At 41.7% G+C, this 17581-nt stretch overlaps 1 protein-coding gene across 1 annotated transcript; it reads right to left on the reverse strand.

The window, feature by feature from the left end:
• Positions 1-6479: 6479 nt before the first annotated feature.
• On the reverse strand, positions 6480-16929 carry LOC114698693 (cytochrome c oxidase assembly protein COX16 homolog, mitochondrial). Its single transcript, XM_028877495.2, has 4 exons — positions 16666-16929; positions 12186-12257; positions 7721-7783; positions 6480-6983 (listed from the first exon to the last, which is right to left on the reverse strand). Exons 1-4 carry the CDS (start codon positions 16732-16734, stop codon positions 6867-6869), a joined length of 321 nt encoding a protein of 106 aa, XP_028733328.1. The 5' UTR covers positions 16735-16929; the 3' UTR covers positions 6480-6866.
• Between the last annotated feature and the right edge of the window lie 652 nt (positions 16930-17581).

The following is a 17581-nucleotide window of genomic DNA, read 5'->3' on the forward strand; positions in this document are numbered from 1 at the left end:
CCACAGAGATTCTAGTACAAGTTTGATGGCCTCTTTGCTTAGGGCCTCTACTGAGGGAACCAGATGACAGAGGCTAGGAAAACATGGCAAAATAAACCAATAACACTGCAACAAGTGAAGGAGAGATAGGCCTGGGAGAATACCATAACCCCTTTAGGGGCATACCCCGAAAATGATCTAAGGACCCCTGCTAGGCTCCACTTTTCAAAGGCTCCACCACCTCCCAATCCTGCTGCTCTGAGAGACCATGCCTTTGACACATGGACCTCTGAGGTCAGCCGTGCACATTTAAAACATAGCTATAAGTAAAAAGATAAAATTCAGGGAAGGGATGGTACAATAGCTCAGTGTTAGAGTGCTTGCCCAGCGTGTGTAAGGCCCTCAGTACACACACACACACACACACACACAGAGAGAGAGAGAGAGAGAGAGAGAGAGAGAGAGAGAGAGAGAGAGAGAGAGAGAGAGAGAGAAAAGCCAGGAAACTATGCTGTAAATATTTCCCTGCTCTACTTACCTCTGGTCCCAGCCATGCTCCTCTTAAGCCCAAGCTGGGTCTGTATGCACTGTTTCCTCAGTTAAATGACACACTCTTTCTTTAGTGCCAATCTCATTAAGGTCTCTTGCTATTGACATGCTGTCAATCTGCCTTATAAAGCCCTTTATGGCATCTATGTGAAAAGCAACCTTGTAGATAAGGTCCAAAATAAAATGGAGACATTTCAAACAGGTCTCAATCCTAGGCTGGCAGCATTCAACTCGCCCCTGTCCCTCATCCGCTGCCAGCTTTCCTACTCCCATGTTACTTGCAGCATTTATACCCTGGACCCCTGGGAAGAGAACACTAATGAAGGGAAAGTGGGGAACCAGACGTCGAGAGCATTTTTAATTCCATTTTCAACTGTGAAGGATCAATTTCAACTTAAGTGACTGTACATATGTGCACACATTTGACATGAACTGTTACACGCACATATCCCTTATTTGGACTAGATCTGAGACATCAGGTGTCATCCTAAGTGTTCTACATATATCTATTCACTTTATCCTCAGCTGATGAGAAAAATAGGACCCGGTGTGATAAAGTTAGCCAAGAGAGTATAAGTGCTAAATTAGAGGAGCCATCCCAGGCAAAGCTTTAACTGCATTGGACGATGGGAATACAGACAGCAACACATAGTTACATTCTTGGTTTCATGTCCAACTTAAAGATTTATACAAAGTAACTTTGTTGTCTTTTATACCTAAAGTTAGAATATATTCAGACTCAAGAGATGGTGGGAGTAGCCAAGCTACAGATCAAGAAATCAGAATCCACAAAAAAGTTAAGGAGCCAGACACCTTGGGTTGTGGTTAACAGGAACGTCTGAATAGCGACCAGTTTGTCAAATACCATGTGAATCCACCCTTGATAGTCAGTAACCCCTGGCACTCTAAGTGCTGTGTGCATCCAAGGGAAGAATTTGCAAAGCATTTGCAATGGTGTTCTTCCAGAGCCATAAGCGTATTTGAATGGGTAGGCAGTTCTCTGGCCTTCCAATGAAAAGCCAAGATGGCTTCTTAGGTCACCCTCTCGATAGCCCAGGATTTGGGTCTTCCTACCCTGTATAATGATGCTGTTAGTATTGTCCTGCTATGCAGCATCTCACATACAGCCTTCAGATCAGGAAACACTTCCCAGGAAAACTAACACCAAATTCACAGTTGCACATTTAGCTCCCTGGGTTTCTTGTTTCTTTCTTTCTTTCTTTCTTTCTCTCTTTCTTTTTCTTTTTTCTTTCTTTCTTTCTTTCTTCCTTCCTTCCTTCCTTCCTTCCTTCCTTCCTTCCTTTCTTTCTTTCTTTCTTTCTTTCTTTCTTTCTTTCTTTCTTTGTCTGTTTCCAGCTAGATAAATGGCCCTATCTTGTCTTCAAGATATAGTTCCATGCCTCCATGCAAGTTTTTAATATGAATTTGACCTAGGTTCTCTAATTTTCTCAGAGGTTTATTTAAATGACCTCATCTATTCCTATTGATAGTATAAGTTCTGGAGTTATCTCTCAAGTTGCCAGATTCCTTTAATTCCACCCTAAATTCCTTTCTGGGAAGGACAGACTGCGCAGTGGCCATTTTGTAGCAGTGGATCTCATGATACAGTGAATGCTTTATAGATATTTATACCATTTAGGGGTTCTTGCTTTCAAGTATCAACCTAATCTGGGTGGCTTAAGTTGCTCAGAGAGTCAACCATGGTGACTATGAAGCCAGGAGCAAGCCGGATTCCACAGATGGCCCAACTGATCACTTTGTAAGCCCAAACCCTACAGCTTGTAGCACCAGTGTTACTACAGTTAGATATCATCACTCATGCTACAAGTGTTCTCAGACAAGTGGTTACTGCTGCTCCAAAGAACTCCTGGGCAAAGACATGGATGGAAAGAGGATGATGAAGGAAAGCAAGGGAGAGAGAGCAGGTTGAAGGTGTGATGAAGTTTGGAGAAGGGTGATTCTGTGGAGGAGCTGAATGGAATTACATCTATTCTTGATTCAGTCATTCTCCATGAATCACTGCATTTCTGAGGGGCAGATGATACAAGTAAATAAGCAATCCAGGACCAAATATGTGACCCCCTTCTTTCCTGGACTTAGCATTCCCTACTTAAGAGGACCAGGACCCCCACACACACACACCCTTTTCCCTGCAAATACTATAACTATTCTTTGTTGTTATTCATTGAACTTAATTCTATTATGTTCAAAGGGTCCATAGTGGCTGCCAATGTCTTACTATGTCAGTGACTTTCAAATAGAACTAGAGAACTGCTAATAAAAATTCTATTTCCCTCCTACCTACACAGATGCAGTTTAACAAGAATGTTTCTTTAGAAAGCCTGGATAGGATCTAGAAATTCCTACATAGCTGCCCTCTGGTTCTCAGTCACCTTGTCTATGAACACACTTCCAAAGAAGTAAATGTATAGGAACCTGGGATGACTCTTCCTCTCCTCTTCTTCTTCTCCTCTTCCTCCTCCTCTCCTCCTCTCCCTCCTCCTCCTCTCCACTTCCTCCTTCTTTCCTCTCCTCCTCCTCTCCACTTCCTCCTTCTTTCCTCTCCTCCTCTCCCTCCTCCTCTCCTCCTCTTCTTCCCCTCCTCCTCTCCCTCCTCCTTCTTCCTCTCCTCCTCTCCCTCCTCCTCTCCTCCTCTTCCTCTCCTCCTCCCCCTTCTCCTCTTCCTCTCCTCTTCCTTTTCCTCCTTCTCCTCCTCTTCCTCCTCCTTTCCTCTCCTCCTCTCCTCTCCTCTTTTCTCCTCCTTTCCTCCTCTTCCTCCTCTCCTCCTCTCCTCCTTTTCTCCTCTCCTCCTCTTCTTCTCTCCTCCTCCTTCTCCTTCTCTCCCTCCTTCTCCTCCTTCTCCTCCTCTCTTTTTCCTCCTCCTCCTCTCCTCTTCCTCTTCCTCCTTCTCCTTCCTCCCTGTTCTTCTCCTTCTTATCCCTTTTATAGCTCCTAACACAAAGATTTCTGTGAAAGGAGGAAATCACGTCACAGGGCATAATCTCCAAAGACAAATGAGAATCTTCTCACAGGAAGAAATCACATTATGATCACAAGGTTGATGGTCTTCTCAGAAGCCCATAGGTAGTTCAACATTTTCTTTTGTATTGATTCTCCTACCATAACATCTTTACCCCAAATCAATGATTCTTTTTTCACTGGTTAACCAAGTTTGAAGCAAGTCTGTTTCAGCCAGCCCCTTTTGTAGTGGCAGGCCGCTGTCTGCGGTTTCAGTGCAGAGGATCCCTACAACACTTTACTCAAGTGGCCAGCCACCATCTATTTTCTTTGCACACAACAGGGTCTTTTAGTCTCCTTTCACAACTTCGTTTTCTCAAGGTGCAGACTGAAACCTATGCTTAATTCTGTAAGCTACATGGCCAAGGAACTCAGGCCTAATCTTGGGTGTATGGGCTTAATTACATTCTTTGATCATCAGCCTGTTTCACCACAGGCAGAATTCATAGGTCTATAGTACATGAAGCTTCCTGGTTCTTATTTTCCGTCCCTGGCACATCTTACATCTAATGAAGGGAAAGGTGACTTCTAGACTATTTTTGCCTTTTTTGTATCTCTCATTGGAGCAATTGTCAGAATAACCCAAACCATTTCCCCAGTCATCTTCACTGTCTCCTCCACCTGTATCTTTTAAGCTGACTCAGAAAGTTCAGTTAAATTATTGATTTGACTAAGCATCAGTGCTCTTATTTAAAAAAAAAAAATCATCTTTGTTATGGTCGGAAAGTCGATCGCCCAGCGAGGAGTGGGGTTTCTCCACGAAGCAATCACACTGTACTAGATACAGAGGGACCCTTTCAAATAGTAACCACACCATGCCAAATGCAGCAGGAGCATGACCGCAGCAGGCAGGAGGAAGCGCAGCAGAAGCCAGGGGCATTCTGGGCTCTGCCCCTCCGGGGAGCACCCACCACAGCACTGTTATCTGGTGGGTTGTATTCCATCAGCTCCATTGCTGACTGCAGCTCCTCTGGCGTGGCCACTGACAATGTCCATGACATACATGTGTGCAAATGGCGCAGCTGACAGAGCTCTAACAGGCCCGAGCACGGCAAACATTGCAGGCAGGGTTCGCCCTCTCGCCCCATCTTCCCCCTTGCTCAGAACGGTTCCAGTCCTAGAGCTAGTCCCCAAGGTCCATTCCCCTACTTAGTCAGTGACTCATTCCTGAGACAAAACACCAAGGTCCAACAATCGACATGTAATTATTTGGCTCACACGTCCAATCAGGACTTACCAACTCACCCTGGCAACACTCCCTGCTTTTCCCCTTAAAAACCTCACTCCTGCAGAAATGCCCTCTCTTGCTCTCTTGCTTTTCTTGTTGTTGCTGCTGCTGCCTTTGCAGCCTCCCTCCATCCCCCCTGCCCAGCCCTGCCCACCTGGCTTGTCCTTCGGGAGTAATACATCTCCTTTGTGCTGAGAATTTGGTGTCTGGGTATGTCCTGGATCAGTTCTGGGGGGGGGGGTCTCTCAAGCCTAAGCATATCTTTTAAACACATCATGACCTATTTAGAGGCCTTTCTGTCTAAATCTGTTTTTGTGTTTCTTAGCCCTTTTTATCTACATGAGCAAAAGCTAACTCTGCCACATAGTGTGCTGCTGGAGCTTGCATTAGCAGCTTAAGCCAGCAGGCAACAGCTGCGAGAAGCCTCTCTGTACTGTGGCCCATGAAGAGAACAAGGGGGCCTGCCATGTTTAGCTGAAGCCCACCCTGGCCAGGGGACGCAGTTCTGTACAGAGTCCCATAATGAGAGACTTGAACTAGGAAGCTCTTCTAGGCTCCTGTTTTTGTGGGTCTAGAAGCCCTCTTTTTAAAGCTTTTTTTAGGCTTTATGTGGATGTATGTGCCTGGCTAGCTCATAAGACCATCCCACAGCACTGGATATTTTAAAGAGACTGAACATTTTTATAGATTTAGATTTTGAAAAGTTGGAATGTTTTACATTGTCATATTAATATTAGCATGGCACCATGGAAAGAACAAGAGAGGTTATAGCTTGATAAGTGCTGTATTTGTATGTCAAGTTGACAAGGTGTGGATTCTTATGGTTGGTTTTCATATCAACTAGACACAAGATAGGGTCATCTGGGAAGAAGAAATCATAATCAAGAGAATGCCTCTATAATAATTGACCTGTAGGAAAGTCTGCAAGTCCTTTTCTTGAATAGTGATTGATGTGGGAGAACCTATCCCACTGTGCTTGGTGCTACCCAAGCAGTCATGGGGTATATAAGAAAGGAAGCTGAGCAAGCCATGGAGAGTAAGCCAGTAAAGTGTGTTCCTCCATGGCCTCTGCATCAGCTCCTGCCTTAAGTCCCCTCAATGACGGACTACTGCCTGAAAGTGTAAGCAAAATAAATCCTTTCTTTTCCAAGTTGCTTTTAGTCACAGCGTTTAATCACAGCAATAGAAAAGTAACTAAGACACTAACTTTGAAATCAGTTTGTCATTATCCACTAAAGAACATTATAAGATTACTAAAAGTAACCTGCTGAAATGAACTGAAGTTTTGATTGAGGGAAAAGTGGGGTATTCTTATCACTTGGAGGAGCAGCGACAGCAGGACTATTACAGCTTAAACTTCAGGTATTTAGAATTCAGCATGAAAATTACATAGGGTGGAGGACTGAGACTGCCTAAGCAGTGGTTAAAAAGAGAAAACGAGCTGTTGGTAATAAGAACAAATCCTGCTTTCCCTCCCTAACACTTTGCTTAGGGATCTGACCGCAGCAGATCTAACAAACAAACTGGAACTGACTCCCAGGCCGTGCTGAGGCACAACACAGGCACCTGATAACCTCAACCAGTGTGTCACATCTTCTTACCATCATGCACTGCACACGAATTGGGTCAATTATATAATTTCCTTAATGGGTTCCAGGGTTTCAGAGGCTGGTTTATAAAGTATTAGGAATAAAAGAAAAGACCATTACTAGATTATGATCATTTATTTATAGGTTTAACATAAAGTCACAATTTTATTGGGAAAATTTGGATTCAAGCCAATGATTTTCAACAAAAACCAAAACGAGGCAGATGCACTAGTGGCTGATAGAAAAAGAGGATGTGTGGCACGTTATGATAACAGTAGTCATATTTTTACTGTGTGTGTGTGTGTGTGTGTGTGTGTGTGTTTTCAACACTGCTACTTTCATTTGCAAGTAGACTGATTGGAAAGTCTTTATAGATTTATATTTGACTTTTTAATCAAAATTTTCAGCCATCACATTACTCACATCCAGGTTTGCACAGATCTGGAATCTTCCTAGTGGAGTACAGGCCCATTGAGATCATTTTATTGAAAAACTGAGCACAGTCAGGCTGCCTTAGGCTTAAGAGCTTCTGGGTTTCGTCCTTGGAGGAGTTCAGGATCTTCCCAGGGCCTTGGGCCTCGAATATTCTTCCAGTCTTCAAAAGTGGCGTCCTTTATTTTCTACAGAACCAGGAAGTTAAACACATTAGTGCCGACACCCAGTGGCTTTGGTTGAGGCATCACTAAGTGCTGAGCAGGAAGGGAAAACTCAACAGGCTCCAGGACAAGGTCAGCCAATAAACCACCTCCAAACCAAGCTTTCTGAGGGTTAGAACTTCCCTGGCTTGCTTATGGAGAGACCTCATATCTATCTTTCCCCATACTGACAAACTATTAGTGACAGAAGGAGTCTCCACTCTGTTTCTGAGAGCGCAATGAATGGGAAGAGGCTGGGAAGACAAGAGAAAAGGAGGAGCTGCTCCAGCGCAGCAACAGCTGAGGAGGAGCTGCTCCAGCACAGCAACAGCTGAAAGGAGGAGCTGCTCCTGCACAGCAACAGCTGAGAGGAGGAGCTGCTCCAGCGCAGCAACAGCTGAAAGCAGAGCTGCCCAAGCAACAGCTGAAAGCAGGAGCTGCTCCTGCACAGCAACAGCTGAGAGGAGGAGCTGCTCCAGCGCAGCAACAGCTGAAAGCAGGAGATGCTCCAGCCCAGCAACAGCTGAAAGGAGGAGCTGCTCCTGCACAGCAACAGCTGAAAGGCTGGTGTGGGTCACAATGGATAAGAGAAGCAAAGTGCAGACCATTTACCACACATTGAGATTAAAGTTATTTTTTATTCACTACTGATTATCTCGAGAAAGAGAACCAGTCATGACTAGTGAGACTGTTATAAAACGTAAAATATTAACATACTATACCTCATATTCTGATTCTAAAGTTATTTTATTCGCTTTCAGTTTTTTTTCTAATTCAGGATCAACCTATAGAAAAGAAAAAAGACATACATTATTTAATTCTTTTACATTCATTTTTCACTTTAATTTTTTTTCATTTTTTTACTTTCAAAAGTCATAGGAGTGACTTTAATCCCAGCACTGAGGAGGAAGAAAAAGGGGGATCTCTGTGAGTTTGAGGCCAGCCTGGTCTACATGGTGAGTCCTAAGCCAGACAGGGACATAGTGAAACCCTGTCTCAAACAAACAAAGTCATAGGAAAGATGGCTGGGACAGTTCAGCCAATTTAAAGCACACGTCAAAATCTCTACTGTCCACTGTGGTAACTAGAACACAACTCTAGCTAACATCCACTGATTTATACACTTGTGCGCCAGGCACTTGACATACACCATCTAGTTTAACGCTCACAAAACCTGTAAGACGAGCATAAATTTCTTCTTCATTATTACATGTAAGGAAAGCAGGCACAGGAGCTTGAATAACTCATGAAAGAAACATGTTGAGCACTGGCCTTCTGCCTCCAGGGGCAGCATTATTCACCAGCCATGTAAATTTTGAAGCATGGAAATATTCAAAATGCTACTATATAATGTACTTGAAAAACAAAAGAACCCCCTCCACAGACTGAATAAAGAGTAAGTGATGGGATATTTAGGGTTCCACAGTGGCCCACTGGAGCTCATACCTGCTACCTGCATGTCACAAAGGAAGGTGGGACTGGTGAAATAAAGTCAATGGACTATTTGAGTATGCATGACTTAACAGAGCCTATGAACAAAGTGATGAGTCAGAATAATCCCATGATCCCATTAGAATGATGCATAGAGACAAATGAGACAAATCAAAAAAGGTATATTATGACAAGTAGATCAAAAAATCCCAACACATGTGTGCCTGGGGTTCCAGAAGCCTATCAGTGCTATTGGTCACATTCCATTTCTGCCTTATCAGCAAACACTATCCCATTGTCTAACATTTCCATAAGCTACCATCTTGTGCTTCTATTTTCTATATAAAGTAAATTTAACGGTGTCCATTTAATGTCAAACTAATTTGCAAAACAAGAAAAAATAAAATAAAATCAACTTAAAATGCAATTAAATTTTCAGTGTAGGGTTCAACAGAGAAAATCCCACTATAGTAAGAGGGTTTCCTACGAGCTGAGAATTGGAGTTGAAACCCATTTTCTCCCTTGGCGACACTTACCAAGCCTGGAACAAGTACAGAATCACAATCAAGGGTTAGTTAGTTGGTGTCACAGGCAGGTATCATATGTTGCTTTCATATATGAAAAATTGTGGAAAAAATAAGGACAGAAAGTAAAACGATTATTGGAAATGTGTGTTGAAAAAGGGAAGAGGGAGAAGGGGGATAAGAAAGGATACTGAAGGAGCCAACATTATCAAAGCATATTACATACATGAATGGAAATGCCAAGATGAAGCTTACTACTCTGTACAGTATACATGTTAATTTAAAAACAAGAGGAACCAAGGCTGGACACCAGGCAGATGCTGCTACTAGAGGTTAGAAAAATCACCACACAGGGCTATAGTAACAAAAGCAGAAAGCAAATGACACGTGACAGACATCTATGTCCTTGAAAGAAATTACTATGTTCTAGACTCCATAGACAAGAGTTCACAGCTAAGCTGAAAATCTCTGAACACCAGACTGAGTTTCCTGGAGTCCTGACTTAAAGCCAGGTGGGGTCAGGTCTTAAGAATAAGGAAGAAGCAGAGATGCGCTAAGGCTAAGTCCAACTCCAAACAAGCCAGGACCTGGCTCACACCCAAGTTTAAGGGGACTGCACTCCACTCTACCCACCTAGATTAAAAAAAAAAAAAGACAAATTGTTTCTGAAGGAAAGCAATGCCATCTAGAACATCTACGGTTACTTAAAAACAATAATCAATATCTAACTGAAAATAATTGTAAGGCATATTCAAAGACATAATCAATCATACAGTCAAAACTGAAGAAAAGGGCTGGAGAGATGGTTCAGCGGTTAAGAGCACCGACTGCTCTTCCAAAGGTCCTGAGTTCAATTCCCAGCAACCACACGGTGGCTCACAATCATCTGTAATGAGATCTGGTGCCCTCTTCTGGCCTGCAGGGACACATGCAGGCCGAATACTGTATAGATAATAAATAAATAAATCTAAAAAAAAAAAACTGAAGAAAAAATGAGATAATTATATCCTTATAGGAGATGGGCCTTTTAAATAATTATAATTCATGAAGTGTTTAGAAAAAGGGGATAAAATATGACATTATGGAAAATTTCTCTAGAGTATTGACAGACATAATAAAGAATTAAATAAACAGTTCAGAAGTGAAAATATGTACCAAATCGTAAAGTTAAGGGACAGGTCTAGTAAAAAAAAAAAAAAAAATAATGAAACCAAAGACAGAGTTAGTGATTAGAAGATAAGACAGTAGAATCCAGGAGTGGGTATAGATACAAAAAGAGTTAGACATAGATGAATAGTATATTCTGCAGCTCATACAGGCCATGAACTTACACATAGTTTAACAGTACCCTCTAAAGCTCTTAACAGCCACATGCAGTTAACTATAGTTTAACGAAATATGCAGCTCTTACAACCCTTGAACTTAGGCATAGTAATAGCATACTCTATGGATCTTAAAGTCCCAGGTAGAAAGCAGAAAGAAAACTGAGGTGGGAGGCATTTTATAAAACATCAACCTTTTTGTTTTATGTTTCTCCACACCCCCCCCAGCCCACCACTGCATTTTTTTCCCTTAAAATCTTCAAAGAATCCAAATGACAATTAGAAATTCCATCCCCCCCCCCCCACATTAGAGTACCTAAGAGTTAAGGAAAACATGTCTTGCTTCCATGATTCCGTCTCCCTCTCTCCCTCTCCCTCTCTCTCACTGTGCTGCAGGTCAAGCCTGGGGCTTGCTGCATGTTAGGCAAGTGCTCTACCACTGAGTTCCACCCCTAGCTGGAGCTATCACTGTGTATAATAGAGTAGAAAGCATGACCCCTGCTAAGACTGAACTGGATCAACTGTGTTCCTGCTGGACAACACAGCTGCTACCAGAACTTCCCCTTTTGTTCACCTCTAGGCTATATTTGGTTGCACCTTTGGAATTAGAAAAATGGAATTTTTGTGAGTTTTGCAGATCAGTCCAAGTATAATAAGTTAGTGTGGTATGCACAGCTAATTAAATATTTACTGTTTGAGGTTAAGAATTGGTGTTTGAAGATGAACCAATTTAGGGTTGATTTGTAAGTACTTGCTTGTCTCATCCTAGACATGTGAAATTCAGTCTTCTTATGTGTCCCCATCCCTGTATCCAATATACCCAATTGCAATTTCTTTTTGCATATTGTGCAGTATGCTGTTTAACTAGGGTAGGGGTTATTTAACTCCCTAATCCAGCTGTCTGTGTCCTTTTCATCTGTCATTAATGTAACAGAATTATTTAGCTTTCTTTTCCAGTGATATCTGGATCATATAGGAACTGCTATTATGATTATCCTACCTTAAAAATAGGGTCACAGTATTTACATTAAATATTAAGCTAGTGCCATCTTGTAACAAAGCACAATCGGCAAGTCAGACTGTCTTACTCACAAGTGTGTGTGTGTATTTAAAATGCACACTTAGTCATATTACTTGGTGTAATGCAGCAATGGAGGGTCCATTACCAAAGTGAACAATGTTTGTATTGGCATATGATGATACATTATATATTACTTAGAAAAATCTTCAAATATCAGGTATATGTTCCCTCTCCCCAAATTATAACACATTTCTCAATTAATGAACCAGAGTTCTTATGTAACATATGGCATAAATTTGACAGTGGATGTGTAATTACAGAGGATGAGAATCTTAGTTCTGTTCTGGAATGACCACAATGACTGTGTGCAAGATAGTATACCACACCTGTAAAACAGAGGACCCACTATAATCCTACCACAATGCATACACTATAAAAGATAACTATCTTCATTTATAATAAAAATATTCTATTTTACTTTATTTTAGTATCAGTAACTAATGAGAAATGACAATACATTTATAACATCCCTGGCATTAAAATAAAATAGTGAATTTATAATTAGAGAAATAAAATGAAATAAGAATTGTTGATCCATGTTCTTTAGTTCCTTATGAATCCTAAAAACAACTACATCTGAGAATATCTGGGGGGAGAAACAATAATATTACAAATTCCCTAGTGAATACAAAGAACTGTTACCAAATGCTTTATGTGATTCACTTTCATGGCTCATTAGTGATATTTTAAACAAGAGAGGGTGCAAAGATCATCTATTAGGTTTTCAAGACAAGACAGATTAATATTGCTAAATGAACTGAGCACATAATTCTTCTAAACCAAAAAACATACACTTGGACACAAGTCAAAAACCAATTATAATTCTTACCTTAATCGTCACAGCATCATATCGGATTTGTGAAAATTCCCGAAGACCAAAGGAACCTCCAACAACCAACAACTGAAACCAAGAAAAAGGACAGCTATAGGAAAAAGAAGGATGGCCTCAGACTAGCTCATTCAGTTAAACAGAGTCTAGGACAGACTATAAAAAAACCTAGAGTACTTCTCCTAGGAAATTATTGCTCATCACTTAAAAGTAGATGTGGTGGGGTTACCTTCAAAGGCATTAGAGGGACACCTGGACAAATATTGAACCCTAAATACACTATGTATTTTCCTATACATATATACCTATTATTAAAGCTTAATTTTCAAAACGGGAACAATAAGATTAGCACAATAACTAATAATAAAGTACAACAGTGACAATATATTGTAATAAATGCCATTTAAAGCTTATGAATTATTTTTATCTGGAACTTCCCATGTTTTTCTTTTTCTTTTCTTTTCTTTTTCATGACAGCAACTGAGACACAGTAAATGAAACCTCAGCAAGGAAGGCTACTATACTATCCTGGAAAAATTCTAATAGATCATTACTGATGGCTATAAATCATCACACATGTGTCTGACTTTTCTGGTTTGCTGGTTTTTGAGACATGGTGTGGTCTCAAATTGAATAAGAATGGTCCCCATACGCTCATATATTTGAATGCTTAGCCATCAGAGAGTGGCACTACTTAGAAGGATTAGGAGGTGTGGTCTTGATGGAGAAAGTGTGTCACTGGGGGTGGTCTTCAAGGCGTCAGAAGCCCAAGCTCTCTTTTCCTGCTGCCTGCAGATCTGGGTGTAGGACTCTAGGCTATTTCTCCAGGACCATGTCTGCCTGCATGCCACTGTGCTCCTCACCATGATGACAATGGACTAAACCTCTGAAACTGTAAGCCAGCCACAATTAAATGTTTTCCTTTATAAGAGGTGCTGTGGTCATGGTGTCTCTTCACAGCAATAGAACACCAACTAAGACACAGGGTCTTATTTGCCAAAATGGGGTTGAACTTGCTATGTACCTGAGGGTCACCTTGAACTTCTGATCCTCTTGTTTCCAAATTCAAGAGGAAATAAAAGCACACCCAACTAAGTGATAGGCTACTGCAAAGTATTAAGTTTGGAGTGAAACTGTCTCCGTACCTAAATTCCTTTACAGAATTTATATAACCTTCGAAGGTGAACAAACAGAAAACTTGACTGGTCAACTAATTGATCAGACCAAGTCAAAAAAAACTGCAAATGTCTAACTCTAGCCAATTAACTTATTTTTGTAGTTTCTTTGTCTATAAAAGAAAGAACTCAGTAGTACAGAACTCTCTGAACCTCTTCAGGTTCTGAGTGCCAGTGAGACTTGATTCATGAGCCTTTTTTAAAAAATACTTTTTATTTATATTACACATACCAACCACAGTTCTCCCTCCCATCCCTCCTCTTCCCCCCCCCCAGTAGCCACCCCCCATCCCTCCTCCAAAAGGATAAGGCCTCCCATGGGGAGTCAACAAAGCCTGGTACATTCAGTTGAGGCAGGACCAAGCCCCCCTCCCCTCTGCCATCAAGGCTGAGCAAGGCATCCCACCACAGGGAATGGTCTCCAAAAAGCCAGCTCATGCACCAGGGATAGATCCTCATTCCACTGCTAGGAGCCCCTCAAACAGACCAAGCTGCCTTCCACATGCAGAGGGCCTAGTTTGGTCCCATGCAGGCTCCACAGCTGTCAAGTCCAGAGATCGTGAGTTCCCATGAGCTTGGTTCAGTTGACTCATAAGCTTTCTTTGCTTATGCAAAATCAGTAAAATTGTTTGCCTAAAGTTTTTTTTTTTCCTTTTACGATTTATTTATCATTTGTGTATGTATGAATGCATATGTGTACATGTGTCTATGTATGGGCAGGTACATGTGGGTACCTGTGGAGGTCAGAAGTGGGCATCAGATACCCTAGAGTTGGAGTTTCAGGCAATCATGAGCAGCCTGGTATGGGTGCTGGGAAAGCTCTGGTCCTCTGAAAGAGCAGCAAGGGCTCTTAATTGGGACCCACCTCTCTTACCCTTCAAGTTTTTCTTTTCTTTTTTTTTTTAGGGATTTATTTATTCATTCACTTATTATGTATACAGAGTTCTGCCTGCAGGCCAGAAGAGGGCACCAGATCTCACTGTAGACGATTGTGAGCCACCATGTGATTGCTGGGAATTGAATTCAGGACCTTTGAGGAGCAGCCAATGCTGCTCAAGTTTTTCTTTTAATACTATTGACTACATAGGGTAAACCTAGGAATAAAATGCTGGCTTTGTCTGTGGAGAATTTATTTCAACTTTATGATTTTTGCAAAGTTGAACATTTGGAAAACATTGCCTTTTATTTTCTTATCAAATGATAAAGGAGTCTTGCAGTGTGCGCCACATTTCTCACTGCAGAAACCCTTAAGAGAGATTTCAAACTGTCACTGCTATTTTACCAGAAACTGAACCGGCTATAATTCTCAGGCCAGAGAAGCAAAAGCTTAGCCATTTGGGGGAAAAGGCTTGACCCCTATATCATTGATTAAATAATTAAAAATAAAAAGTATAAATACATGAGATACAAATTTAAAATCTGAGGTTGAGAAAAGCAACAAAACTTCACAGTTATAACTTTAAAACGTCTCACCAAAAAATGGAAAAAAAAATCCTAAAACTCAAAAGACAACAAATGGGGAGAGCATCTGTGATAGGTGTTCAAACGCTGGGGGAGGGGTGGGGGTGTAAAAAGAAAAACAAAACAAATGAAAAAACAGCATTAGCTTTACAGTCTCCATGTTAACTAGATCAGTACCTCAGTTAGAGGGACTGTCCCAACCGGATGCTTTCTCCTCTCCAAGCATGCTCTCTCCCACTGTCTCCTCTTTCGCAGTCTAGAGAGCCACTCCTCAGGTTCTAGGGCTCTTTCTCTTCTTAACTCCCATGATTTTGAGATAAACAGCAGCCATAATAAAAAGCTTATGTTTAACAATTATGCATATAAAATATTCTTAGCTACTTTTAAGAAAAGAATGCTATTTTGGATTACATAAGACCATTACTAAACAGACTCATCAGGCTGTCTTTATACATATACATACAACATGTAACAACAATAAGGAAGTCATGAATTTGAGATGGAGAAGAGGATCACAGGAGAAGTTGGAGGGGGAAGGGAGGGGTAGAAATGATGTTAATACAGTGCTCATCTATGAAATTCTCAAAACACACATAATTTTTAAATAAAAATAATGCTATTTCACATACACTAGAAGAGTGTGTGTGTGTGTGTGTGGTGTCTGTGTGTAACAAACAGAAAGGAATGGCCGGTTAAACACCTATCAGGTAAAAGATGATAACGAATACTTCATCTGAAGAAGTTGCTTTTGTTACATGGCTGGAGGCTTCCTTAATTTGCCAGGGCACACCTGACTATGGTGTGATAAAACAGAAAAGAAAGTCTCAGAACTCAAAGGAGGTTCTGTCAGATTGGGTGGGCATAGAAAGTGCTCTTTGTTTTACTAGTGGAAGGGCAGCTGACTAGAAAACAAATTAGGTTTAAAAGTTTTGTCTAAATAGCTCCAGAGTGTGTCTTCCTAACACTTGATTTGACCATTTAAAAACTGACTGTGAAGGCATCTCCTTGCTGATTAGCTCTGAAAATAGAGCAGGAAACTAAGTCTACACAGAAAGCCTCACCTTTAGGGGGTTTTGTTTGGTTTGGTTTCGTTTGTTGTCTTTCACGACGTTCTTGACTTTTATGTTTTTGAAAAGGAAGAAAATCATATTGGTTCCCATAGTGACAGATGTGTGATTGCAAGTCAGTGGCTAAAATCAGTGCTTCTGAACAGCAGAGGAACTTCCAGAAAACAAATTTTACACATGCCTTGTATACAAGAATTGTTGTCATTTTATAAAAACTAATGCTAATTCTGAAACTCTTAAAGCAGACTGCAGAGTTTCCTAAAGATGAAAACAAAATCAAAACACACCAAAGATGACTAAAAAACCTATTACATTTCTGAAGTCTCCTTTAGTACTGGTCAAATACAAAGGCTGGAACTTCACCTGTACCAATTGCCGTACCAAAGTAATGAAACTATTTTTAAAACTTTTTATTTATTTTCTTTAATATGATATCGGAGGGTGCTAAAGCAAATTGTCAATGATAAAACAACAAATGAACATAATTATTGGAGCGCCAGCTCTGATTGGTCTTCTGCCAACCTCAACCTTTAACCCCAGGAAAGGTTACTGTAAAACGGGAATAGTGACAACACGCACGTTCATGAAGGGAAAAGGGGGGGGGAACGCGGGGTACACTTCTGAGTGTGGACTGGGGAAAATCTAACAGCTCACACCTCTAGCAGTCCCTTCCTAGCACAGGCCCCTGCCACAGGAATCCTGCAGACACTACACGCCAGGCAGAGGTGGCCCCGCCCCTTCCGGAGGCCCCGCCCCGCTCGGGCCGCAGCCACTCACCAACATGGGGACTCCGTAGCGAAGGGTCTTGTTCCTGCGCAGAGCGCGCAACACGGCGGGCGCAACCATGGCTGAAGCTGCAGTCGGCTTAGCCCCTTCGGAGCGGCCCCAGCGCGACCGCCTAGAAGCCGGCGGCCTCGGCCGTCTCCCAAGCGAAGTTGTGGACTCAGCACTGGCTTCGGGTGCCGGGTTCTCGCCTCCTAGGCCTCCGCCAGTCCAAAGTAATCGATTCGTCCTAACACACTCCCGCTCCCCCCCTCTCCCCGGAAGTCAGAGGCTGCTGAGCTTTGGTTCCGGGGCGCTGCAGACGCCGGGGGCGATTGCATTTTTGATTTGGAAAACCTGTAATTCACATATTTTGGATCTTGACTAGTGTCTTCTGGCTTGACAAATAAATTCAGCTAAAGGGCAGGGGTGTTATTTTGAAACTAATGCACAAGTAGCGTGGGTAATTCACCAGGTTAATGAAGACTTCTTAAATCGTGGCTCATCAGTTATAACCGAACCTTTATGTTAGTACTATTAATGTGCGATTGCCTATAGTTAATGAATTCTGTTTTCCATTGGCTAAGCAACTTTACGACCTGCTTGTGTGTTGGATGGCTCAAAGAACATGGAGATGAAAAAGGAACAGGCCATCTAATGGGAACAGCAACTAAGGTAGAAAGTACAATAACTTGGCGGAACACCCACTCTGCCATTTTGCAGGCTGAGGCAGAGGAAACCTTTCCATCTGCCTCTGGCTCTGATGCTGAAATGCTTCTGGTGTCGATTCCCAAGTTGTCCCACAGGAGAAGCTCCTTACCTTTTTAGGCTAACAACTATGTCAGAAAGAAAGGGGCTAACGGGGAGAGGGGAGTGATGCTTAATCTTCCATAGCACTGGGAGATAGGTTAATACATAATAAGATTCTCTT

Source organism: Peromyscus leucopus, chromosome 14 (assembly GCF_004664715.2).
Source record: "Peromyscus leucopus breed LL Stock chromosome 14, UCI_PerLeu_2.1, whole genome shotgun sequence".
Taxonomy (NCBI): domain Eukaryota; kingdom Metazoa; phylum Chordata; class Mammalia; order Rodentia; family Cricetidae; genus Peromyscus; species Peromyscus leucopus.